Source organism: Haliotis rufescens, unplaced genomic scaffold (assembly GCF_023055435.1).
Source record: "Haliotis rufescens isolate VD_foot unplaced genomic scaffold, xgHalRufe1.0.p SCAF_4, whole genome shotgun sequence".
NCBI classification, from domain to species: Eukaryota; Metazoa; Mollusca; class Gastropoda; order Lepetellida; family Haliotidae; genus Haliotis; species Haliotis rufescens.
This window is the reverse complement of record NW_025964112.1, coordinates 49877602-49905221: the sequence shown is the minus strand read 5'-3', so window position 1 is coordinate 49905221 and position 27620 is coordinate 49877602. Positions and strand designations below refer to the sequence as shown.

At 38.8% G+C, this 27620-nt stretch overlaps 1 protein-coding gene across 3 annotated transcripts in view; it reads right to left on the bottom strand.

Annotated features, from left to right (window-relative positions):
- Positions 1–27620, bottom strand: part of LOC124151410 (beta-1,3-galactosyltransferase 1-like) — an 86809-nt gene that overhangs the window by 19361 nt on the left and 39828 nt on the right. Inside the window, exon 2 of one of the 3 annotated variants that reach the window (XM_046523884.2) lies at positions 27217–27289. In XM_046523884.2, coding sequence (XP_046379840.2) covers positions 27217–27263 — 47 coding nt within the window. In that variant the 5' untranslated portion in view covers positions 27264–27289. Of the gene's footprint in view, positions 1–3382; positions 3732–11610; positions 11893–27216; positions 27290–27620 lie in introns of those variants that run through there. The other 2 variants (XM_046523892.2, XM_046523898.2) reach the window with 2 other exon arrangements.

Genomic DNA, 27620 nt, shown 5'->3' with positions numbered 1-27620 from the left:
AAAATATCTGTTGTCACCGAGTTGGCGGTGCACATGCTTTGCAAATCCTGCAATGGATTGAAATCTGCATGACAGTTTACGAACCGGATTTCGATTTCATTGCACGATTTTGATTGGACTATGCATAGACTCCAGCCAAAATCTTACTTGATAATACCAGCCTAGTTCGGCAAGGGTAGAAACTGGTCTTAGGCGTTTGCCTCTTTGGGGAAACCCATGAGCATGGGTTTGGTGCTGACAAACTTGTAACATAATCAGGGCGATTCTGGGATTCGAACACATGATTATAGTCTGTGGCAAGCCTATGTGAACCACCTCTGTACAGTGGATGCAGCGTTTTAGAAAACTGCGACACGCTTGCCCCAAAACACCTAGCAATATATTGGGAATAAAGTTTAACTGTCGTATATCATGTGTTTGTTTGTTTTTTGTTTAATGCTCCACACAGCAATATTCCAGTTATACGATGGCATTCTGTTAATAAACAAGTCTGGACTAGACAATCCAGTGATTGATCATGGGCACCAATCCAAGCAGTTGGAATACAATGACATGCATCAACCAAGTCAGCGAGCCTGACCACCTGATCCTGTTAGTCTCCTCTTACGACGAGCAAAGTCATTCGCCTTCTACGTCAAGCATGGGTTGCAGAAGACCTATTCTAACCCGGATCTTCACGGGTCTTGTCTATCATCATAACATAACTCATTATGACATCCAGGTACCGGATTTGTCAGTTGTATACATGGAATGTGCAGACATACAGAGATGATAACAACCGTTGAGACACCACAATTAGTCTGTCTTACAGTCCCTGAACCATATTATTTCCTCTTTCGCTCAGCCCTTACTGTAATGCTACAGCCTTAACGCAAGTCATGCTTCAGGGTCTGTTACCGTATCATCTGCTAGAAAACGAAATGACACTTGAGGGTTTACACTGTAAAATATCAGAATCTACCATCTCGTTGGGGATCCTCCTCAATCATATGTAGTCTTAATCAAAATTATATATTTTCAGAGACTAAGTGTTAGTTTACACAACCTTCAGCAAATATTAACAATTTGAACGCTTGTCTACAGACTTGGCAATTAGCATTAGGTGTCAGGACTGACATTCTATAATTATCCACGGACAGCTCATGCTAGTTTATGATGAGCAAATATTTACAGATCATATATAAAAATATGATCATGAAATTTTGTGTTCTCCCCAAAAATTATAACTACACCATACTGTTGCTATATTAGTATATGGACCTTTTCGAACACCTCTATCAACAGGGGGCACGGGTGGCCCAGTCGTATAAGGCGCCGCAATTCGCTGTGCAGAGTTGCGTCCCTTGGGCACGCCAGAAACCTATGATTGTGGGTTTGATTCCCGGTTCGCCCTGATTATGTTTCTAGGTTTGTCAGCACCATACCCGTGCTCGTGGGTTTCATCGAAGTGGTAAATGGCCTGCATCACTGGAATACTGTTAAAAGCGGCGTTAAACCCAACTCACTCACTCACTATTGACAACAAAAGAGGACACAATACCCTTGTAGACCATATAGTACAATAATCAAGTCCATATGATTTCTGAAATCATTTCTTATTCTAATGTTTTATTATGTATAGTCATATCTTTTTAGGGTTACATACAAGTTTTAAATACAGATCTGTTATTTAACAGTCCATTGTGAACAGGTTTTTCTATAATCTAAATGTAGTTATAATTAATGTACAAGTTCGGTTCTACTCACTGGATGTCTGAAACACTGCCCATGTGACTTTAAATTTTAACTCACTCACCCCAAATGGCCACGCAGGCTCAATAAATGTTCAGACCTTGTTTATGTATTTCAAATGGCAATAAAGCACCAAAATTTTCATTTAATTTCCTTTTTATGAGCGCTGCAGGGGGCAAGTTATTTCTTGTTCACATTTCTTGGAATCCAGTGGCCTGGGACAAGCCACGTGCAGGTGGTTGAATCCCTGGTGATAAATGTCAGCCATGGTCAATAAAGGCCTGTTAACAGGGAGTGAGTATGGTTTTACGCCGCTTTTAGCAATATTCCAGCAATATCACGGCGGGGGACACCAGAAATGGGCTTCACACATTGTACCCATGTCGGGAATCGAACCCGGGTTTTCGGCGTGACGAGCGAACGCTTTAACCACTAGGCTACCCGACCGCCCCACCTGTTAACAGGGAGTGGTGGTGTGAACTTTTGTTATCAAATGGACAGGGTAAAGATGAAAATCCCATATATGCCATGTAAAACATGATAGCATTAACCATGTACTTTTGTCATTATGTTTGCAATGGACTACATTTAACAAGATCTTCAAATTGGTTGATTTACTATCCTTGCTTATACCTTGTCCCATGTGGACGTTAAAAATAAACATTACACACATAGATATATATAAAATATATATCAACACATTTAAATATATATATATATGTTACATGTAACATTTATATACACAGACCAATGTATTGTTTACATCTTCCATTTTGACATCATTCGAATCATATTGTGATGTTAGGTCAGAATGATATCACACAAGAAATGATGTCATGGCTGAAATCTATTGACGTTATTCTACAATTGTGTTTTTCTGACATGGCGGTTGTGATCAGTTCATTTTTTAAAGGGGAGCTGAAAGGATTAAGAAAACGTGGGTAATAAGGAAATTATTACATTCACATGTGTGTCATACTGTTTCTACGAAAGTTGTGTAAGGATTCATGTATTACTCTCGCTGTCGCATTGCATATACAAGAATTATGACTCGACTATCTTATTGTCCCTACTCCTTTGTATATGTGTATATGTGCTGAATTTGTGCAGTGAGCATGTTCCCCATTGATGTGGATTTTGTGCTATATAAACAGCCTTATTATTATTATTATTACACTTGTTTCGTAAAATCAGTATGATACACATGCATGCATAATAACCTCTAAATATTTACATATACATGTATATACATATATTTAATGTAAAATATACATAAACCCATATAAATATATACATGTACAATGCTTGTACCCTGTCCTATAAGGACATTCTGTACATAAAACTGCTATTCTGTTGTAGAGAATCATAGAATGATAAACACACAGATGCTCAACCATTGATGTAGTTAGCTCCCAATGTACAGTAATTAGAGGGCATTGTTAGGCTTCACGAGGTGGCTGCAAAGCTGCAAAGGAACATATATGCCAGTAATCAATAATGTTGGATTGCCAGTAATAGCTCCAGCTACAGTTTTCAGACTACACATCCATGGTAGTGGAAATCACAACGTTTGAGTGAGTCCTGTGCTGAAATCTTAGGACAGACTTGTCCCTTCTCATTTCCATGGTATTATTAGCAATCAAATACATACCTATTTTCGATTTCACTCAAATTAGATTTCTCTGCTCTGTTTCCTTGGCATTCACAGACTCCCAGTGAAAAACACACAAAATATTCCCCTATGAAAAGTCCTCATTGTTTACGTTGATCCAAGTCCATTCAAGCATTCACTCTTGGTCCAACATGGTGAAGAAATAAGGCCGTGATACCCTATGATATTCAGGACATGCAATGTTTCCATGACAACTGACATCCATTTACATCAGCAATATCTGTTGTCTTGATATAAATTCATCCTGCTCCTCTCACAGTCCAGTCCCACCTGTGTGGCTCGTTACAGGTGTAACACACAACAGGGAGCGGAGATCCCCAAACACAGTCACAGCCCTGTTGTTATTTCAGTAATGCTGTCCACAGAACAATAGGCTGGATGAAGTGGAAGCCTGATCAGGTAGACTTACCCAGGGCTCCTGACCACCTAGACTTGCTTGGGGCTCTTGTCATTGTTTGGTAAATTGGTATTAACAAGTACAGCTAGTATTTTCTAATGGGCTTATTTTGCCGTTGTTACAGAATGTGCAGACACATCTCACACTGTAATATTTCTAAACAGGAAGCAAATATCTCAGGATACTCATTGAACTGTTATGTTTCTTATTCTTTTGAGGACTTAACTAGCAGTTCTCTGAGGCTAATATTCTACCCCTTGTCTATAGCCAACAATTTCCAAATTGGATATGAACATATTTAACAGAAAACACAGTTGTTAAATTATAGTTATAAAATATAACAAAAAGTAGCCCAGAGACTTTCTTCATTTTCGCTTTCCAGATACTGCAGTTATCTAGACTTGCCAAACATTATAGACTTGCATGAGCTGTATTGGATATATTTGTTTCAGGGTCTGTATGTCAGACTACCACACTGCCAAACCAAGTGGAAATTTATCTAGTCATGCATAAATGGCTACGAAAATAAGCTGAAATTTGGAATGAGTGACAGACACTTACAAAGGTTATGTGGAGTCATGGTCGACAGACATCATGAGTGATCACAATACCAATTGTCACACTCATCGCAGTCCGTGATCTGCAAGACTTCAAGTGGTGAGGAATGAGCCGATAGGGCTTCAGATGAAAATGGCTCCAGGCATCAGACGTTGAATACACGAGTACACATGAATGATGGGTATTTTGTACTTTATTGGCCGATTTTGTGACAGAAAGGTGTGGGAGGGGACAGTGTAATGATAATGTGGATTATAGCAGAGCTCCAGATAAGCTTTTGGTGTTGTGGGTATTTTACCCATGCATTTTAAAATCATTGGGTATCAGTAATTCTATCTGGGTATTCAAATTTCTGTTACCCACTAGTTTTACACATGTGGGTATTTAAGTTAAATATTTAAAAACACTATTCATCTAGTCCCTGCAAACTGGTGTCGTGTGGGTTCGATGGGACTCAAAAATACCACGATACTTCCACAAGAAAGTGTGATGGCAAATGATCATGATGTAACTGTCATCGTGGAGTTTGGCAAGGTTGACGGAATGCCCGTTTATAATTTCAAAATAAGTTGCTGATTTGCTAATCGAATACGCAGGGGTACTTCACAATATTTTAATGATACGCACAAGTTTTATTTTTGTAGCGTATCTGTAATGTTTGTTGCGTATTTGATACGCTTGGATTTTGTTTTACTGCATATTTCTGCATTTCTGATGCGTATTTTACGCAGATACGCAGCTTATCTGGAGCTCTGATTATAGCAAGGAACGAGAAGGCTCCTGAGTGAGTGAGTGGGATTTTGAAGCATTACAGAGCAAATTTAGCAAATCTGGCTTCAGTGGAAGTTCCATGAGTCTCCTTCAGCCAAATATTTCGATACCATACCACCTTATCCAGATGTTTTTATGTGAAGTAGAAATGAAGCTGACAATTTGAAAGCAAAAATTTGACATGAATACCCTCACAAGTCCACTATTTCCACGCTTCAGCTCCCATACTGTAGAATGCATGATACGGTGGTGCAACACCGAGATCCCCTGCACAGATCTGCATCTGTCATTACAAACCTTACTGATTCACTGCAACAGAAAATCCCATGTAGGATAGATATTGTTCGGACTGGCAAAGTCAATAAATACCAAAGAACTGCATGCCTGCTAATGAATATACTAGTATTTGATTTGACAAAAATAATAATATGTACTTCGTTCCAATCCCCTTATCTTTATAAATAACCTTGAAAAACAATATGTTGAAAACAAAAATGCTTTCATAAAGTGCTTTCTAAGACCCTCGCATGAAATGTATCATACCTGGTCTAAACAACTCTGTAATGAGATCACTATCAAAATAGCAAAGCAGATTCTAGGAGTACCAAAAAAGTCGAGTAATATTGGATGCCTCAGTGAATTAGGAATGTACCCTCTTACTTTACAAATATATATGTCCATGTATAGATATTACCAGCGCCTGAGAGGCTTGGAATGTGACAGGCTCTTATTCGATGCGTACTAGGAGGATATTCTCTTGGCCTCACAAAAAATGTCCTGGACATCCTCTATCAAATATATGATCGCACACCTACTTCCCAAATCCAACAGTGAAAATGCCCCTTGCTCAAAATTCTATGAAGCTCTTCAAACAAAATTTAGAAATATATTTCTCTTTGAAAGTGACCAAGTAAACACTGATAATTCCCACAAACTTAGGCATCTAGCCATCTTAGGTCCTAGCATGATCTAGGACTTATTTAAGATAAATTTGAACTTAAGAAGTATGTTTCAGCTGTAAAATGTAAAGATCAGATTAGCTTTAACCAAATTAAGACTCTGTTGCCATAATCTGGAGATTGAAAGAGGCCGATACACTAACATGCCTGTCGACCAGAGAATATGTAAATTATGTAACCTAAAAAAGATAGAAGATGAAAAACACTTCCTTTTGTACTGTCCAAATTAAGGCAGATACTTCTTCGAACACTAGACTTACAAAACTGCCAAAATGATAATAAAATCTTAGCAAATATCCTGAACCCCTGTCCTGAAAGAGCAAAATATGTTTCACAAATTATCTCTGACATGTTTATTAAAAGAACCTCTCTTATAGACAACATCTAGATATGACCTTATGATTATTATGTCTTATCTATACAGTATCAGCATCATTAAAGTACACGCTGACAGCCACCTCCAGATATATATATATAAATGTTTATACACTATGAATGAAAATAATATGTAATATTTACATATATAATGTACATTATGTATATCTACCTTTCATGTCTATAGTTATATTTATTCCATATGTAGATAGTTTGTACCCTGCCCTACGAGGGTGTTCTGTACGATAAAAATTGTCTTCATTCTTGATTCTAGAGTTGCACTCTTTGTAAAATGATGGTACATCACTAGGGTTGTACCAAGACGTGCCAAATGTACCGGGTACTACCCGGGTAGCCGATCCTCTATTCCACGACCTACCCAGTTAACCGCTGTCGGATACAAATATGTCCGATTGGGAACTGTTTTACTGGAGCCCTGGCAAAAACTATTTAGATACATGTTTATAACGAACTGATCATGCATATACTGAAGGTGACTGACACTTTATCTTTACTCAAACATGTGAAAGTCAAAAGGATTGCGAGCATACATGGTACAGTCAGAAAGAAATACAAACATTGGCGACTTGTGTAACGATGGAGTTGTATTGTTATTATCATTATGTAACAACACATGACTAACCATTGGTCTGTGTATTCCTGTGGGTAGTCCTGCGCCATGACTGTGGAATATATTTAATTTATGAAAAAAATAATAATCTAGAAACGCATACAAAAGCAGGTCTAGCCAGCTCTAGCTAGCTCTATTCCATATGAAATCAGCATAGGAATTTTTTAAACATTTTTTAGAGTCAAGTTGGATATTGTGTAATGTAAGATTTCAGAGACTAAATGTTAGTCTATCCTGTGGGCAACCAGGTCCTACTCAGGATCCACTTGGACACTTCCTTCTTCACTTGAGTAAACCAAATAAAACAAAATTCATACATTTCCTACTCAAACCAGGACCTGAATTATCATGAAAACACAGGAGATGCATCCGTAGAAGCACAACTAGGATGATCAGTAATCTGTTTTAACAGTGTCGGTATCAGGGACCAGTCATTTATTACAGAGGTGGGTGGGGCAGAGGTTTCTGATGCATGTCAAGTGTCACCGAGATAAACAGGGAAAGGACTTATTTTGTAGAGCTGCAACAAATACACTATCAGACGGATACGTATCACGAATATAGGGTACCGAATACAAATTTTTATTTACGAATAAAACAAGTCAGCAGTTGATGTATTATTTATTATAGTCAGTGAAAAATACAGTGATCACTCACTACAACGCTAGCTTTGGGGTCCTAAACAACATGAGCGTTATTGACAATCAGCCATTTAACTGAGGTGGAGTTGTAGATAAGCCACACAACAGACCACTGCATGGCTTGTATACATTCCATTTTGCATATCTTGCTTTGTAAATATTTGATTCTAGTGACCATGAATAATGAATTCAAGTCATGAAAGGAAATGGTTCGATTCACTGAATCCGCAAGTGAATCATAATAGCCCGATTATTTAGGATTCCTAACTTAGTGCCCTTGCACTAAGTGCACTCCAAATTTGACAAAACAAACTTGTTTGTTCAAAAATTCAAACAAATATTTTTCATTCTTCTTAATTTCAGTGGTATTTTAACATTGTAATGAAATATTTTTAAACTAAGCATAAAAGCCTCTTACTGTTTATTAGTCCTGTTATCAGTGAATACAAATCATCTTATCAAAGGGGGCGGTCGGGTAGCCTAGTGGTTAAGGCGTTCGCTCGTCATGCCGAAGACCCGGGTTCGATTCCCGACATGGGGTACAATGTGTGAAGCCCATTTCTGGTGTCCCCCGCCGTGATATTGCTGGAATATTGCTAAAAGCGGCGTAAAACCATATTCACTCACTCACTCAATCTTATCAAAGAAAATAACAATATATAGCCGGAATCCTACAAAGGACTTGTCTTTTTCAGAGATTTCATATGATTATGGAAAGGGTTTTGTTGCTTTTATTAATAGCAATAACAACATGAATTGGGAAATATTAATTCCAATGTTGAAATTTTCTCTGCCACATGCTAACCTGGGGCCGCCATATCAGCCTCCGAGCAGGTCTAAATAAATCCCTGAAAGCATCATACACATCATGATAAACTGGAGTAAACTCAGTTCTGTCGTTACTTTCCTAGCCAAAACAATGGTAGTTGTGTATAGTACAATGTACGTTTCACTAGAACTACTATACTGCTAACCTCCCAAAACCCCTACATCCCATTTCCCCTACAGCTTAAGACAACAAAGTTCACGGTCCATGGCACTGCTAATCCCTAGTCTGTTACCTATTTCATACAATGGAACAACCCAAGAAACTCGAATAGATTGAGATAAATATTTAATTATGATTACGATATTATTCAAATGCCTTGCACTATACTCTAATATCATTGTGGTTAAAAGCATTTAATACCATAAAACACCTCGTTCATTTGAATTTATGTAAAGTTTCATCAATATGACCAACAAATGTATTTCGATATATTTTATAACATGGATGTCTTATCTTTATTAAGAACATTTAACATTTTATTAGATTGACATCTTAAAATTTGTAATGTTACTAAACTGGACAATGCAAATAAATGGCATGGATATCTGGCCAAATAGGCCAAACTGTCACTTGGCTTATTATAGAGACGTATGGAGGATTATCCCAGATACAGCGCACTGTGTCCACATTTGTTCCATATTTAGATGTGGTATTTCACCCTTGCATGTTGAAACAAGCTTCTTGTGCAACTTTCAGAGAGAATTTGAAAATATTGTATTTTACCAAATGATTGAAAATGAATTTAATTTTTTTAATTCAAGGTAACTTTTAGATCATTTGCATTTCAATCTTTTTAATGCAGCATATGAAAATAATCCTTGGTTATATAACTTTAATGACGAAGGTAAATTTGTATATATAATGAACCAAAGCCTTTTAGCCCAAACAATTTTTAAAATGTTTAAAAGAAGGCAAATGCATATGTTGAAATCCTTATTTAATACAACCAAGTATTTCTTTTAATATTTATTTTTCAGAAATGGATTTTAGTGTCTCATATAACACTGGATTGTTAACTTTTATCAGTAGTTTAAGGTAACAGATGTTGTTCAGGCATGTCTAATGCACATCAGTTGATTTGTACTGTGAACGCATGTCAGCTGACATCATTTATAAGTTATGCAATGTCCCAGGCTGTGGTTGTCGTGATCCTGGCTAGCGATTACATATCGGGTTACATGTGCCACAACAATGACTCAATGGCCGCAATTCTGGTTACCACCTAGCCTTACTCCAAGGCTGCAATGAAAACAAAATCCATGGATGTGTAGTAATTCTATCCTGCAAATAGGCAAGACTCGATAAGGTCTCCAGTCTCTTATAGGGACAATTGTTCTTATTATTTACATAATCTAGACCTTACGATTTAAACTAATGATTATTGCCTTAGAGACTTGTACAAGTCTAGTTACCACCATGCACACACACTGGTAGAAGAAGGTAGAAGATGACAGACACTTCCTTCTGAATTAAAGTTACGAAAGACAGTTACTTCTTCAAACACTAGATTTATTAAACTCCTAAAATGATAACAAAATGTTTGTTTGCAAGTATATTGAACCCCTGTTCTGAAAAAGCAAAATATGTTAGAAGAATTATCTCTTTATAAAAAGATCCTATTATGTAGACGACGTTTAGATATGACATTAAATGTTTTCAACAACTATTGTGACATCAATACAGTATCTACACTAAGTTTTGTTTTGTTTGTTTGTTTAACGCTGCAGTCAGCCATTTTCCATCTATATGACGGCGGACTGTAAATAATCGAGTCTGTACCAGACAATCCAGTGATTGACATCCTGAACATCAATCCACTCAATTGGGATACAATGACATGCATCAACCAAGTCAGCGAGTCTGACAACCCGATCCTGTTAGTCACGCCTTACAACAAGCATGAGGTGTAGGCTGTCAGCCACCTTATGATATATATAATTGTTTATGTGCCGTGAATGAAAATAATATATAATATCTCTATACATTTCATGTCTATAATTATATTTATTCCCAAATATAGACAGTTTGTACCCTGCCTTGTCCTGCACCATGACTGGAATATATTTATTTTATGAAGAAAACAAACAATCTAGATATATGCAAACAAAAGCAATCTAGCCAGCTCTATTCCATGAAATCAGCATCAGAAAAATTATTTGTTTAATTTTAAGAGCGAGTATATTGGTATTGTGTAACATAAGATTTCAGAGACTAAATGTCAGTCCATACCCTGCCCTACGAGGGTGTTCGGTACAATAACATTCTGGATGCTTGATTCTTGATACTGTTACTGGGTAACTCTACCAAAAGAAAGCCAGCTAACCCCAGTTTCCTAAAGCTTAATGTATGAACTTTGACATAACCTAAATTTGAATTAAAGGAGTATTCTCATAGATTCAAGATAATGTACAAAACACTCCAAGGATCCGGGTACAAAATATATACTTCAAATATAACATATTTCTCATAACTGAACATGCATAAATGCACACAGAAGATAATATGGGACTAATAACAGCATTCATTAGAATTATGTGAGAACAACTGATGAGTTGATGGAGGCACGCACACACACACATATTTGAAATTTCAATTTGTTTTGTATCATGTTGTTTGTATTTATTATTAAAAACCAAGGGGCGGTGGAGGTAGCCTAATGGTTAAAACATTCGCTCGTCATGACGAAGGCCCGGGTTCGATTCCCCAAATGGGTACAAGCCCATTTCTGGTGTACCTCGCTGTGATATTGCTGGAATAATGCTAAAAAAGTGGCATAAAACCACACTCACTATTAAAAAACAAATCTCTATATATTTCACCAACAGCATCAGAAAAGGAAGAGCATATGCTGAAAGTGTCAATATGGGAAGTGTTTGTCAAAAATCCCAAAATGGAATGTGCTGGTAAAAAATCTCAATATATGGGACTTGTCCTGGTCAAACTATATTAATCTGCTACAAAACTACAAACAAACCTTTGTACCATATCCTACCATTCAACATGCAAGAAACATGACATAAACAAAATCTAAAACAAAATAGCTTACCTCACAAGCCGCACATTAAGGCAATTCATAAAGCTGACATACTCATATTCTCTGAGACCACACCCTTATCCAGCTACACTCCCTGTAACCTGAATCCTGCTAACATTGTCACAAACAACCCAAGCAAACGGCACCCGGGATCACTTTCAGAATGTGACATGAACAATGGGTTATAACTATAACGTTTCTTCACAGGGGCTGAGATTTAGCTCCGCATTGTCCAGTGTCCTGGATTGAAGTAGAGAATTTGACCTGCACCGTTATCTGTAGGCTGCTTTGAAGAAAGGGAGTTAACTTGGGTTTGACATTTGTTGTATGAGCCTCTGGGATGTAATAATGCCACTTGGTTGAAATAAACATTAAACTGACATCACTCTTACTTTTGGGGAATAAGAGTTCAGAGAACATGACATATTTATATATAAATCTACAAATGTCTACCTCTTTAATTTATTTTCTTGTTCACTATGCAAAATTGCAAGAGCACTTTCAGGCTAAATACCTTATTAGGTTTGATTTTAGCATGATTTTTTATGATTTAAATCTCTAAACAATATGTTCAAAGCATATGCGATGTTGTATTTTCAGGATTTTTGTTGCCAGGATTTTTACCGGATGTAGCCCGTGAGCATGTGCAGTGGCCTGTACACATTACCGGAATGAAATGCAGGAAATGAAAGTCATGAATCTCGAATGTTTTTCTTTGAAGTGAAAACAAGTTTAATTTGCCATCCAGACTGTTCATGGTGGTGACAAGGATTTTGGTGGTTGTGAGTGCGTTTTGCATCTTTGTGACTTTGAAAGTTTTTTTTTTAAATATTGGATTTATATGACCAAACGGTGGCGACTTTGAACTCGTATTTTACTTCTCGTGTAAATGTTCCGTTTAAACGTCACATGTTCAGGTCCACATTCCGATACATCATGTGTACCACACGTGACACTTCATTAAAATGTTATTATTATGCTCATTCTTCATGTCATTAATTAACACGGTAATCGCATGACACACATAAATATTGTCCAGTATGCGAGGTTTCCAATTATCTGGGGAGTGGAGTTCCGCTGTACCATCTTTTAACGTCTTTTGGTATGAAGTGGCTGGAGATCGAACCACTAACATTACGCTCTACGCTCTAGCTACTACGCCAAGGAGGCGGGCCACAGTTTAGAGTGTCACAATGCACTGACGTAGCAATTCATCATAAACGTACCCTTTATTATTCTTATAGAATAAAAGTCTAGATTCATGTTTTGTTTTTGTGTCCTTTTTCAAAAAGTAATATTTACGAAGTCTTACAATAACCAAGCCTGAGAACTAAAGGCGCTAACATTGCCTTTTTGCTTATCATGAAACAGAATTTTTGTTTGTTGTTTAAAAATTAACGTATCACTCAGCAATATTCCAGGTTTTGACGGCAGTTATTGACATCATTCATGAGCATCGATCCACGCAATTGGGATACGATTACATGCATCAACCAAGTCAGCGAGCCTGACCACCCGATCATGTTAGTCATTTCTTATGACAAGCATAGTCGCCTATTATGGCAAGCATGGGTAACTGAAGACCTATTCTAACCCATCTTCCCGAGGCTAGTGAGTTAACTGACTATAAAAGTCCAGTTTCCACCCTTGCCGAACTAGGCTGGAATTCCTGGGCTCGATCGTAGGGCAACCACTGGCTATTACGAGTTATGTCCTTTCTATGCCTCTCCTATTGACCAATCAGATTCCACCTCTCGTATCACTTGCATTTGCTTCCAACAAAACGATGGCGCCCAGCCAAGACGATCTGATTGATAATCAAGATCTATATTGTGATAAAACGAGTCTTACATCGCGAAGTGCATCAAATCACGTGAGCACCTTGATTAAAAGCATGAAAAGATTTAGAAAATATCTGTTGTCAACGAGTTAGCGGTGAACCAGCTTTGCAAATCCTGCAGTCGACCAAAATCTGCATGACACTTTACGAACCGGATTTCGATGTGCGATTTTGATTGGACTATGCATAGACTCGTTAGTCCAGCCAAAATGTAACTCCATAATACCTAGTTCTACAAGGGTGGAAACTGGACTTTAAAAGTCAGTTAACTCTCTTGCCTTGGGAAGATGATTCTAACCCAGATCTTCCCAAGTCTGAAACAGAATGCGCTGAATGTACATAAGATGATGATTAGATTCAGCCCTAATTAACCTCATGCTGTTAAGGTCATTGATAACAACATCCCCTGGCCAGCCAGGCACATGGAACATGGAGACTGTCACACAAATACAGTAAAATTTAGGTATCGTGGTACATATCTTGACTCAAGTACCATTTAATGTATCGACGACTGCCTCCATGGTCAAGTGGAAAGAGCATCTACCCTGAGAGAGGAAGATTGTTTCATTAACGTCCACGTGTTACTAAAAGATGGTACTTGTTGTTGCTCTGCCTGGTGCTCGGCATTTAAGGGATAGAACAAGGGCTGGTTGGTTCGGCATCATAATAACGGCCATGTCTTACTAAAAGATGGTACTTGTTGTTGCTCTGCCTGGTGCTCGGCATTTAAGGGATAGAACAAGGGCTGGTTGGTTCGGGATCACAATAATGGCCATGTCTTACTAAAAGATGGTACTTGTTGTCGCTCTGCCTGGTGCTCGGCATTTAAGGGATAGAACAAGGGCCGGTTGGTTCGGGATCACAATAACGGCCATGTCTTTCTAAAAGATGGTACTTGTTCTGCCTGGCACTCAGCATTAAGGGGATAGAACAAGGACTGGTCAGCTCAGGGTAATAATAACAGCCACGTCTTACTAAAAGATGGTACATGTTGTTGCCCTGCCTGGAGCTTGACATTAAGGGGATAAAATAGTACTTAGAGTTAGTATTCTGTGTCTGAGTGGGGTATCCATACTAAAACTGTGGTATAGAATCTCAGTGGGCTAGCACTACAAAACTGGCATTAGTCCGAATGAGTACAAGCAGCCACACTTCCACACATGTCGCTATGTAAGTAATGGCCGCGATAATCTTGAGACGACGTTAAACCCCATTCCACCTCACCTTAATGTACTGACACAAATAGCAGCATATCATGACACAGAATAGAGTTCATTACAAATCTGAGTCTTCAGTGCTGTTTGAGACAACTGTTCTCATCCAAACCAGAAACCCAAGACCACTCAAATTAAAGGAGGCATCCTTTTGTCTTGCACAGGTTCTCCATCAAAGCAAGAATACCGGCACCTTCTTCTCTGTTCCTGCATACCATCAGCTTGCAGTGATCCCTGCAACTCTAACCTCTGTCTCATTGTACACTACACACAAACAACACGCACATTCTGTTGTTAATAACACTGCCACATTTATCAAGCCGTCCTGACAAGCAGGGATGGAGTAGGGCTGTAGAAGTTGTCGGACAAGCAGTCTCATTCTCTCACCTGGCATATCTAACACTTCAGAACAACATAATACTCTTCCTTCAGCTTTGAGGTGAAAGTTTTGACAAATTTATTTCAATACATGTGGTTAAAGGAATTTAATGGTGTATTTAATGGATTGAAGTGAATGAAAATTATTTTGAGGGAAATACTTCGATGTGTCCTGGCATAGTTAATTTCACAAAGTTATCTCAGTGCTACGACTATTTTAAATCTATGTTAGAGTATAGGAGTTGCAATAAATGTAGTGACTTTTCTTAAATGTCCTGTGGAAAGATCTCTTTGTGAAATGGGCCCCTGGCCTTTTAATCATAATAATTTGAAATTTTCATGTTTTTGAAAGATGGACAAAGATGGAAAAACCCCAGTGTTTCACAGCTTATACATTTGTACTCATCTCTATATTTATAGCTAGACAATAGAAAACTGTCATTTCTTTTTATTATACCAGTACATTGAACTTTAATTTGTTGTTGAAATTCCAGGATATCTACTAAAATGAACTTTTACCATCATGACCTCATTTCTTTTGACAACTGGGGGGCAGTTGGTTAGCCTTATGGTTAAAGTGTTCGCTTGTCACGCCGAAGACCCGGGTTTGATTCCCGACATGGGTACAATGTGTGAAGCCCTTTCTGGTGTCCCCTGCCGTGATACTGCTGGAATATTGCTAAAAAGCGGTGTAAAACCATACTCACTCACTCACTCACTTTCAGTATAGGTCCATCATACACTCAAACACTGTTGTGGTGAACTTTGAAGTACCGAATTTATGGTTGTTTCGATGTGAAAGCTAGGTCCCTGCATATTTCTTCTTTATTTACCATTATTCAACCTTTGATGTGTCAAATCGATTGGGTTGAATTTACGGCTGTCTCGAAGTCCCCTGGTGTCCCCTGCCGTGATACTGCTGGAATATTGCTAAAAAGCGGTGTAAAACCATACTCACTCACTCTAAGAATGGCTGAGGGTCATATTAAAACCAATAACATGAGTTTGTCTTTGTTCAGACTCCCTTTTGTACCTGTACAATTATGTTTCTAGGTTTGTCAGCACCATACCCATGCTCCTGGGTTTACACTTGAGGCTTTCCTCTCACATTAAGCTGACACACCATGACATAACCGAAATAAGGTTTAAAACAGGTTAAACCCAACTCACAGACTTTTGTGGCAATTGAGTTCATGGTTGGCCATGTGTTGTTGTCAGGTAGGTCAAAGTAACACTATCATCAGTGTGCACACTTTGGGTAAATCACCAACTCATAATTTGCACACTGTTTTTATATTTATACCTCCATACACACAGAAACAATGAAGTCAGTTCTTAACAGGACTCTGACAAAGTCTCAGGCCCAACACTGTGAATATTAATTCCCTAAGTCTTCAAGTGCAGTGTTATAAGTCAACTTATATCCCATTTAATGACCATTTCAATACATTCCACTCCAAACATTACATCTTGTGCGAGTATTAACATGATTAAGTTACAACGCTTTCTGCTGGATCATTCAAAATATTTCATGTAAGTGACCTTAGTGCCTGAGGTCATGTCTTGCTTATTCGCAACCAAAGAAAATATAAAACAAATATTTGTATAATTCTTTAATTTACTTTTGTTATAGTGAGTTATAAAAATACTTTCTTAGTTTAATTCAAGCAACGGTATAAGGATCTATACTGAAACCTCGCTTTTCACAGTATTAAAGAAGTTGTTATCCATAAAATTGTGTCTATCTTATATCTAGATACTCGTATAAAACGATGTGGTCATGCATACACTGATGTTGACTGAAGTTTTAGCTTTGTTCAAACATATATAAGTCAGAAGAAACGTGTTCATAGTTATAAAGAAATGCAAACATTAGAGACTTAAAATTGTCGTGTAACCATGTAGTTATATAGTGAATTTTTGACATGAAACAATTTATCTCGTGACTAATGAACCACGGGTCCGGGTAGTCCTGTGGGTACGCCGCTTTTAGCAATATTCCAGCAATATCACAGCGGGTTCCACCAAATCAGTAAGCACCACTCCTTCCACATGGGTTTCCTTTGAAATTACTCTTGAACTCCATGACATCAATGAAATAACTTTACACCCAACTCACTCCTTCAAATGAAACATTTTGCACAAAGTTATAACAAATTTGAAACAAACAATGACCTGTATAACAGCACTGGAAGAGAAGTAAGCTTGTTCAGACTTTGCTGCATAAGACATCATCATGATTGATTGGCTAGTTAACAGTTTGATTGACAGTTTGACAGGTCATCAGTCAAGGCTGTGACATGGACAACCCTCCCTGTTCCTTCACCATCAGTGTTGAGGGATGTACCTAGTCAAAGGTAATGTGGCTTACAAGGAGCTACACACAGGCAACCTGTTTTTTACATTTACTTTTGACTCACAAAAGGTTTTGCATCTATATACTCTCATTATAGTTTTCCACGTTACCGCTGCTGTAATAATTCAAGCATCACTTTGAGATTTTTTGTGTGTGTTGTAAGGTTCCCTAATCATGCTTAGAAACTTCTTGTGAAATCATCTATGGTTCTTGGGATTCGCCAACGTATCGCCAATGGTAGAGCATCCGCCCTGAGAGCGGAAGGTCGGGGGTTTGATACCCGGCCGCGCCATACCAAAAGATGTTTAAAGATGGTACTTGTTGTTATCCTGCCTGGTGCTCGGCGTTAAGGGGCAAAAACAAGGACTGGTCAGCTCAGTGTCAGTATACTGTGTCTGAGTTGGGTATTCAGGTTAAACTGCGGCATGGTGTCTCAGTGTGCTAGCACTATAGATCTGCATCAGTCTGGACTAGTACAAGCAGCCACACACACACACACATGCTTGCACGTTGCTATTTAAGTGCAATACTTTTTAATGCAATGTTAAACCCCATTTCACCTCACCTCACCAGTGTATAGTTTCTGGAGGTTTCTGATATTCATATAATGGCCTGATGATGCGTTATTCATTATTTTGTTCCAGTATGACTTTGTCATAACCTGTCAACCTCAGAAGTAGCTCCCCACAAACAGAATAACCTGATATCTGATGAAATATTAAACAAAAGCCATCATTGTTAATAATTCAAAGAGTACTTATTTCTACATCACTGCCAGAAATCCTGTAGTTCAGCTGTCATCAAAACCAATAAATTCTTCAGATTTCAACAGAAGTCCTCTTCACTGTCAACTATCCATAACCAGTTGAGATACTAATAGTAGGAGTAGGATAAGTTTTATTCCATACTGAAAGGCCTCAGGCCCATAGTACAATTCTGTTTTCGGGAGTGGTTACAGATCCGTTTAACAGGTCATATTCTAAGAACATAGCATGATAAATGAACATTGATAGATTTTTTAGAGTATCTTTATCAGTTGTTGACATGATCGTTATAAATTTTTGTAGAGTGGAATGTACATAACAAGGCAGATCAATATATTTTCTTCTAAGGTGGTGTTATTTTGGACAAACTAACAGAAAATGAAACTCATCTTCATTCACATTTAAACCACATTGCTCACATATTCTCAATTCTCTGGCTATGTTTCTATGCCTGCCTACTTCGATCCTATGAGAGCTGCATCTAAATTGTGCTAAACTTATTCTTAACCTTTTAAAGTTGATGTCAAACAAATAGTATTCTGGGGAAATTGTGTTCTGTACGTGTCTCACTGTAACCTTGTGTGAGGTACTTCTTTCAAGTAGGGGCGGTCGGGTAACCTAGTGGTTAAAGCGTTCACTCACCACGCCGAAGACCCGGGTTCGATTCCCGGCATGGGTACAATGTGTGAAGCCCATTTCTGGTGTCCCCCGCCGTGATATTGCTGGAATATTGATAAAAGCGGCGTAAAACCATACTCACTCTTTCAAGTAAGGCATGCTGAGTGGTTTTACATTTGAATTTCAGGACCTGCTTGGAGGTTTTACATTTCAATTGTAAGACTTGACTTTTACAGTTGAAGTGTATAAACAGCCTTTTAATGTTGATTTTTGACTGATCAACACAGTTGAAAGTCACAACTTTTGCCTCACTTGAGGTTTTACATTTTCAAACAAAACTTCAGAGTAGTGTTTTAACTATACCATATAGGTAGTAGTACATAGTGCTCTTTTAATTATTAACAATGATGGCTATTGTTTGAAAACTGTTACGAATATTAACCTCTATAACATCATTGCCAGAATATTCTCAAGGGATCGGTAGGTTCTGACATCTAGAAATACCCTGGATAGTTAACAGTCTACTGAATTTAAAGAGAAAATTTAACCCCAAACTGAGGTTTAGTACCATTACTAATTCACTTAATAGTTTTAAATAGGGATTAAAGTTCACTTTTGTAGCTCATAACCAGGTACATTATAAATATGGGATTAAATCATAGATAAAGCATATTAAAAACAAGTATCTTGAAGAAAAACATTCTGAAGTCAATACTAGTAGCAAAAGAAAAGTTAAAAACCTACATGTATTCCGGAAACTACCGAGAGAGTTGTCATCGTGTGATGTGACCTCACAGTGGAGGGGGCACGGGTGGCCCAGTCGTCTAAGACGCCGCGATTCGCTGTGCAGAGTTGCGTCCCTTGGGCACACCAGAAACCTATGGTTGTGGGTTCGAATCCCGGTTCGCCACGATTATGTTTCTAGGTTTGTCAGCACCATACCCATGCTCGTGGGTTTCATCGAAGTGGTAAACGTCTGAGACTTGCATCAATTTGGGCTTTCCTCCCACATTAAGCTTACACACCGTGATATAACTGGAATAATGTTAAAAGCGGCGTTAAACCCAACTCACTCACCTCATAGTGGAGAGTTGACTTGCAGACAACTCTTTCTGGAGTGTTTGGCAGATTACTAGATTTCCCCATACACCACCAGACAATGAAACCCATGAAAACGTAGAATTTTCACTCAATGATCTTACACATATTCACCTGCATCAATATGAACCTGTTGTTAGTCAAAATAGTCTTGACAGCAGTGAGGTAGATTCTTTTTCCTTTTGGTGTAAACATGTAGTTTGTAAGACTAGTTAACATTCTTTAAAAAGTTTTGATTAAATAGTTCCCCTTAAACATGTTAAACTGAGAACTTACAGATAGGCCCTACAACCACAAGCCTGTGAAACTGGAGTCAGAATCAGGTACTAACCAGTCTCTTTGGATTAGCAATTTTCCAGATATATCTCAACCTGTCAGTGATAATTTCCCTTGTTGACAGAAGGTATAAAGGTTTTCATATTTCACCAGCGCCCTCTACAGACTATAAGTAATCACAACTGCCAACAAGGATTTCTCTGCCGTTACTGTGGAGTTTATGGTACCCAAGTCCCACCGCCTACCATTAAGAACCGCTGTGTTGGCATGTTTCCCCAATGACCTGTTGACAGAAGGAGTAGTAACAGCAGAGATAAACATGTAATGTCTGCTAGTTGTACATAACCACACACTGCATCCTCCTGTTTGTTGATGGTCTCTGACAGACATATGCCTGGTCTGTTGCACGTGGACAAGTCCACCAGAGAGTGACTTACAGCTTCACCTGGGTTCTGCATTACCTGCCCCTTCATACACGTCAACATAACCACTCCTCACTTGAGGCATTAATGACCAGAGGCTGGGCGGCCCAGAAAGACACCTTCCTACTTTTGATCTGTCTTCAAAGGGGTCAGCACGCTAAAAAACAATGAACCCACAACTAATCCTTCACTTGCAACCATCTTTCGACACCACAAGCATTCCTTCACTCGGAACCACTTTTCACCCGACCAATCATTCTCTAAACCATCTTCAAAACCACCATTTGTCCACCCTGTACCGTTTTTTTCAACACAAAAATTTTCAACTTGGAACTCAATTCTCAGACATTCCATGCAATGAACTCCCCAGAATGTATGGGTGAGGGGAGCTTGTAGCAGCTTGTAAGCCATATCTGCATACTAACATTATGCTGCTTCTGCTGCTGCTGAGAGAAGTAAAGTGAGTGAGTGTGGTTTTACGCCTGTTTTAGCAATAATCCAGCAATATCATGGCAGGGGACACCAGAAATGGGCTTTACACATTGTACCCATGTCGGGAATCGAACCCGGGTCTTCGTCATGATGAGCTAACGCTTTAACCACTAAGCTACCCGACCGCCCCGAGAGAAATAAAGGGCCATGTTGAACCACACAGAGCCTTCAAGGGATTCGGCTGGGACCAAAAAGTTACACTGGCCATATTTTTATACTTCTTAGCTGACAGATATTTTTATGAAAAATCCTACAATGCAGTGAAAAGAATTAAGGTTTTGTTAATGTTCGAGAAGTAAGCTGGTCTTGTCTGACTTTCAGTTTAACAGAACAAAAGTTTGTTTTGGGCATTTGTGTGTAAATTTGCAATTGATGGTAACAAAATATTATGATTTTAGATTTTGTTACTTTTCCTTTTTTCTTTCTCTAAGGGCACAGATTCATGAACCTTTAATGTTTAAGTCTCACATGACCATATATATGATTGCGTTGAAGTTAGCAAGGTATTCACTGTCTGTCCCTCATTTCTTGACACATTAAGAAAATGATTGAGGTAAAAAGATGGTCGATCACTTAACTCATTATTATTGTCAGCTGCACAAAGTGCTTGTTTACTTTTCACAGACAACGACTACTATGCTAATTTGATTGGTCCATTCAATGATTCATGCACTCATTCCATGTATCACTGTATTAACATGTAATGATTTTACTGGATGTGAAATATTATGTTCTATATGCATACAAAATAAGAATTGAAACAAATAATATCGACTCCCATGGGATGGAAAATAGTATCTGCAGTACAACACCATATTGTACTTGTCCTGCAAGACAACACCATCACGTTGTACTCAGCCTGCAAGACAACCCCATCACATTGTACTCGGCCTGCAGTACGACACCATCACGTTGTACTCGGCCTGCAAGACAACACCATCACGTTGTACTCTGCCTGCAGTACAACACCATCACGTTGTACTCGGCCTGCAAGACAACACCATCACGTTGTACTTGGCCTGCAAGACAACACCATCACATGGTACAATGCCTGCAAGACAACACCATCACATGGTACAATGCCTGCAGTACAACACCATCACGTTGTACTCGGCCTGCAAGACAACACCATCACATGGTACAATGCCTGCAAGACAACACCATCACGTTGTACTTGGCCTGCAGTACAACACCATCACATTGTACTCGGCCTGCAGTACAACACCATCACGTTGTACTCGGCCTGCAGTACAACACCATCACGTTGTACTCGGCCTGCAAGACAGCACCATCACGTTGTACTCGGCCTGCAAGACAACACCATCACGTTGTACTCTGCCTGCAAGACAACACCATCATGTTGTACTAGCCCTTCAGTACAACACCATCACGTTGTACTCGGGCTGCAGTACAACACCATGTTGTACTCGGCCTGCAAGACAACACCATCACGTTGTACTCGACTTGCAGTACAACACCATCACATTGTATTCGGCCTGCAAGACAACACCATCACGTTGTACTCTGCCTGCAGTACAACACCATCACGTTGTACTCAGCCTGCAGTACAACACCATCACGTTGTACTCTGCCTGCAAGACAACACCATCATGTTGTACTCGGCCTGCAAGACAACACCATCCATGGACATCTGGGCTCTCCACACAACGGAGGCCAATTCCTTGCTATCTTGCTGTCTGTGAAGACATACACAACTACTTGATATCCTGACCTGTGGAAAATGTTTTTGTAGTAAATGATGATTTTCTATTCCTGTCGATGTTTGTTTTTGTCCTGGCAGTGCGGCATGCCGATGTGGCCCTTGAGGTGGCCTGATGAGTCAGTTTACACTCTGTGATGCTCCGCAGCATCAACTGTTTCAGATGCTCAGCTCTTCTTCTGATTAAACAATAAAAGTGCCACTGCCACTCCAGAACACCTGATTCTATCACACAAGCCTGAATAATGCTGACATATTGCATAAAACAACAGATAAAAATGTCTGCTGACATGGCAGATCTGCTACAAGAAAATCGTTCCATGCACTGCTGCTCACCTTAACATAAAAATAAAAAAGTGAGTAAGTTTGGTTTAAAGCTGATTTAAAAAGTTCTTTGGTTATATTGGGGCAGGGGGTTAGCCTAGTGGTGAAGCATTCGCTCATCTTGCTGAAGACCTGGGTTTGATTCCCTTCATTGGTACAATGTGCGAAGCCCATTTCTGGTGTCCCCACCATGATATTGCTGGAATATTGCTAAAAGTGGTGTAAAACCATACTCATGCATTCACTTCAGTTATGAGATTGATGTTGGAGGATAGCCCAAAGTGATGCTTGGAGTACCACTTTGATGAAACCAATGGCAAAAGGGCAAGGTGATGACAAAAATAATCCCGGGATCTGAGATTTGAACCCTATAATCACTAGTTTCAGTCATGTCCAAATGACAACTGCACTGCACATTATGGCACCTTACCCCACTGGAACACAAATACCACCTTATCTATTAACAGTGATATACTCACTGCATGTACATTATATTACACATCTTATGCCATGTCTAGCAACACAACAGCATTACCACATTTTGGAAAATAAATACCGTATTCGACATAATATGCGCCCAGGGCGCTCTCAAAATTAGAAATAGGGGGCTCTTTTTAGAATATTATTTTGGTGAAAAACAACAGAGTTGAAAGATCGTAAATTTCGTTGTTTATGCTGGCAGCCTGAAATGTTTATATACGACAGATATATTTTTCCAGAATTTAATTTCCCATAATTAAGGGTGCATATTACAAACAATATGCACGAATAAATAGTCTTGTGTACATTTATCAATCAGAAGGGGTGCTAATTGGGATTGTTCACTAGCCAGTATATTAGCAAATATCGCCATGGGCGCTTATTACGTCGAATACGGTAAATAACTTATGTGCACATGTGAAGTGCCAAATTTGTTTCCCCATGACTAGTTTACCATGCCAACTTGGAAAGGAACATGAGTACAGTGTGTACCGTTATTAAACATGATTGTACGGCTTGTCTCTAGCTGGGGCTGGGATGGGTAACTCGGTACCAGGGTCCTAGTCAGTACCCGCCCGACTCGGGTACCTGGGTCGGGTGGGTACTGACTAGGACCCGGGTACCCACAGGACTACCCAGACCCATGGTTGTCATGTGATATATTGTTTAATGACAAAAATTATCTAGAACTCTATGGTTACACTACAAGTCACTAATGTTCATATTTCTTTCTGACTATGCATCATTCCTTCTGATTTTTCATATGGTTGAATAAAGATATAACTTAAGTCAACTTCAGTGTATGAATGACCAGATTGTTTAATACATGTATCAAAATACATTTTGCCAGGGCTATGCTAAACATTCTGACACATCTCCTGAAACCTAGAGTGGGTACCCGGGTAGGGTCGGGTAATAGGGGGTAGGGTATCCGGGTAGTAAATTTGGACTCATCCTAGCCCTATCTTTAGCTTTGCTCCAAGGCTGTACTGAATGATAATTCTATCCTTATGATAGGCAAGTCTGGATAAGCAGGCATTTCTAAGGATGCCAGTCTCTATAGGGACAACTTGTTCTCATAATTTATATAGTTTAGAAGTTATGATTAAAACTAATAATTATTGCCTTAGAGACTTGTGCAAGTCCAGTTTTTCTCCTAAATGAATGTTTTTGGCTGGAAAATATTGAATATTGTCAGATAGAAAGCGATGTTGGTTCCTGGAATTGTGTTAGAATAGTATTTAGAAGGGAAAGTGTATCTAACAGTTTACCCAAATCTGGGCCAGTATTGGTACGACTGTTGTAAGGTATAAGGGCTTGTGATGGCTTTGTGATATGGGGCCCTGGGTCCTTGTACCAATAGCCCTAGTCTCCCAGGAGGTACGTTGTAGTCATTGTTCCTGTAGATTGCCTCCATGGATTAAGTAACAGAAGATTTGGCCAAATACCAGAGCATCCTATCATCTACTGCACTGCTGGATATAACCCAGATTGTGAAAACAGGATCAACTTCAAGTGATCTGGAACTGGTTAGCACTGAACTGGAACCAGTTTGTTTCCAGAAAAGAGAAAATGAGTACTGTTTGTCACTGATCTGGAACAAGTTAGCATGGCCGGTCCAGGTGTTATGGCACTTGAGGAGGAGTCTGTCTGTATCAGGAAGGGCAATGGAATTTTAATCTGATACTGTGGATTTGTGTCCACAGGTGGCTGCAGCAGCATCTCTGCTCGGGATTCAATAGACTAACATATAGTCTCTGAAATGAACATATCGTACAGAAAAAAACAGTTGTTCAGTTATCTTAATAAAAATCTAATAAAAAGGGAGCCCAGTGATTCTCTTCATTTTCACTGCAGTAATCTAGACTTGCCAAACATTATAGACTTGCATGGGCTGTAGTTGATATAAATGTATCAGGGTCTGTAAGACAGACTAGGGATTCAACAGTGATGCTGTGTAGTCACAAATTCAGGAGTTTGGTAAAGTTTTACTTTGAGAATCAATTATGACTGTAACAGTGTCTCCCCACAGACCTGATAATGCTCAAGCACATTATCATATCATGGCCAATGGTGGCATGGTAGTATACACAGTCATATACCACATGGGTAAGATGATAGTCACATTATTATACCATGGCCAATGGTGGCATACACAGTCATATACCACACAGGTAAGATGATAGTCACATTATTATATCATGGCCAATGGTGGCATACACAGTCATATACCACACAGGTAAGATGATAGTCACATTATTATACCATGACCAATGGTGGCATACACAGTCATATACCACACAGGTAAGATGATAGTCACATTATTATAACATGGCCAATGGTGGAATACACAGTCATGTATCGCACAGGTAAGATGATAGTCACATTATTATACCATGGCCAATGGTGGCATACACAGTCATATACCACACAGGTAAGATGATAGTCACATTATTATACCATGGCCAATGGTGGCTTACACAGTCATATACCAAACAGGTAAGATGATAGTCACATTATTATATCATGGCCAATGGTGGCATACACAGTCATATACCACACAGGTAAGATGATAGTCACATTATTATACCATGGCCAATGGTGGCATACACAGTCATATACCACACAGGCCAGATAATATTCAGGCATGTCATATTATCCTGGTCCATGGTGGAAAATAGTCATATACCACACAGGCAGATGTAGACAAACGCTTAGTCTCTGAAAATATATAATAATGATAGAAATAAGCAGCTACATTTACACTGAAAAGGAACTCAAGTGAGATGGGAGATTCAGAAGCGAAGGAGGAAAATCTAGACTTGCTTCATTTACGGCTATAGCATTACAGTAAGTGCTGTTCTGAAGGGAAAATAGTATGGTTCAGGGACTGAGACAGATATAAGATTATTATTCCTTGGCCCATGGTGGTATAAGCAGTAATACATCACACAGGTAGCATTTTTGTATTTTTGGTCACTGAAAATCCCAGTTTATCCTAGTTTAAAAATATTTTTCCATGATTTTATCACAATTTTCTATTTTCCACAAGTATTCCAGGCCTGAGAAATTCAAACTAAAATTCCATGACTTTGCCAGGATTCTATGAGCCATACAAACCCTGTTTATAATATCCTGGCCAATGTTTGATACCTATGTGATCCAGGAAGTCAGTCCTGCTATGAGCTAGTTCATAGTATTCATAAAAATGGTAAATTTAAAAGTAAAGTAGCTCTTGTAAAGCCATAATGGTCTGAATCTAGCAGCAGGCATAATGAAAATGAAAATGCTGTCCTGGCTCATTTGAGGATAAATTCCCGAAATAAACACTTTTGAAGCAATAACTTCAACAAAATAAAAATAAAAATAGAGCCACTAGCTTCTGAAGTTCACCAGAAATATGAAGAAATATCGAGATCGAATCGGTATTCTGTGAGCACTTTTTATTGACACCATAGCTGGGACCATTCATACAAAATTTCAGCTCAATAGGCCCTGTAGTTTCAGGGGAGATGTCAGTTAATGACGGACTCGCGACTTATGCTTACTTGACTTTTATTTCCAATCTAACAGCACCTTTTTTGCATAACTTCATCGTGAATATATTGGTCTGCAATGAAAATTACAGGAGCTCACCTTATTAGCAGTTTCTCCAGTGTACAGCACATACTCCACTTGTTCATAGTTCCATTAAAATTAGGAGGCAAGACTGAAACAGAATATGATTAATATTAGTCTTTCTATAAGTAGTACCTTCATCAATGCCAACTTATACAGAATCGTACAATGGCTGAGTTGTTTTTTAACACTATCCCTTGTCTGTCTCCAAGACCCCAGAAACTTGAGAATATATTGCCTCAGCTCAACCTTTGCACTTTCATCCAGTTGGTTTCATCTATAGTTGGTTTCATCTATAGTGTTGTCAAAACACCAGTGATTAGAGGTATTATATGCTGACCCCTTCTGAAACATAGTAGACTAGACTAACCTGTGTAAGTTATTACAAAGTAAGACAAGAAAGAAGTGAGCAAAGTTCACAT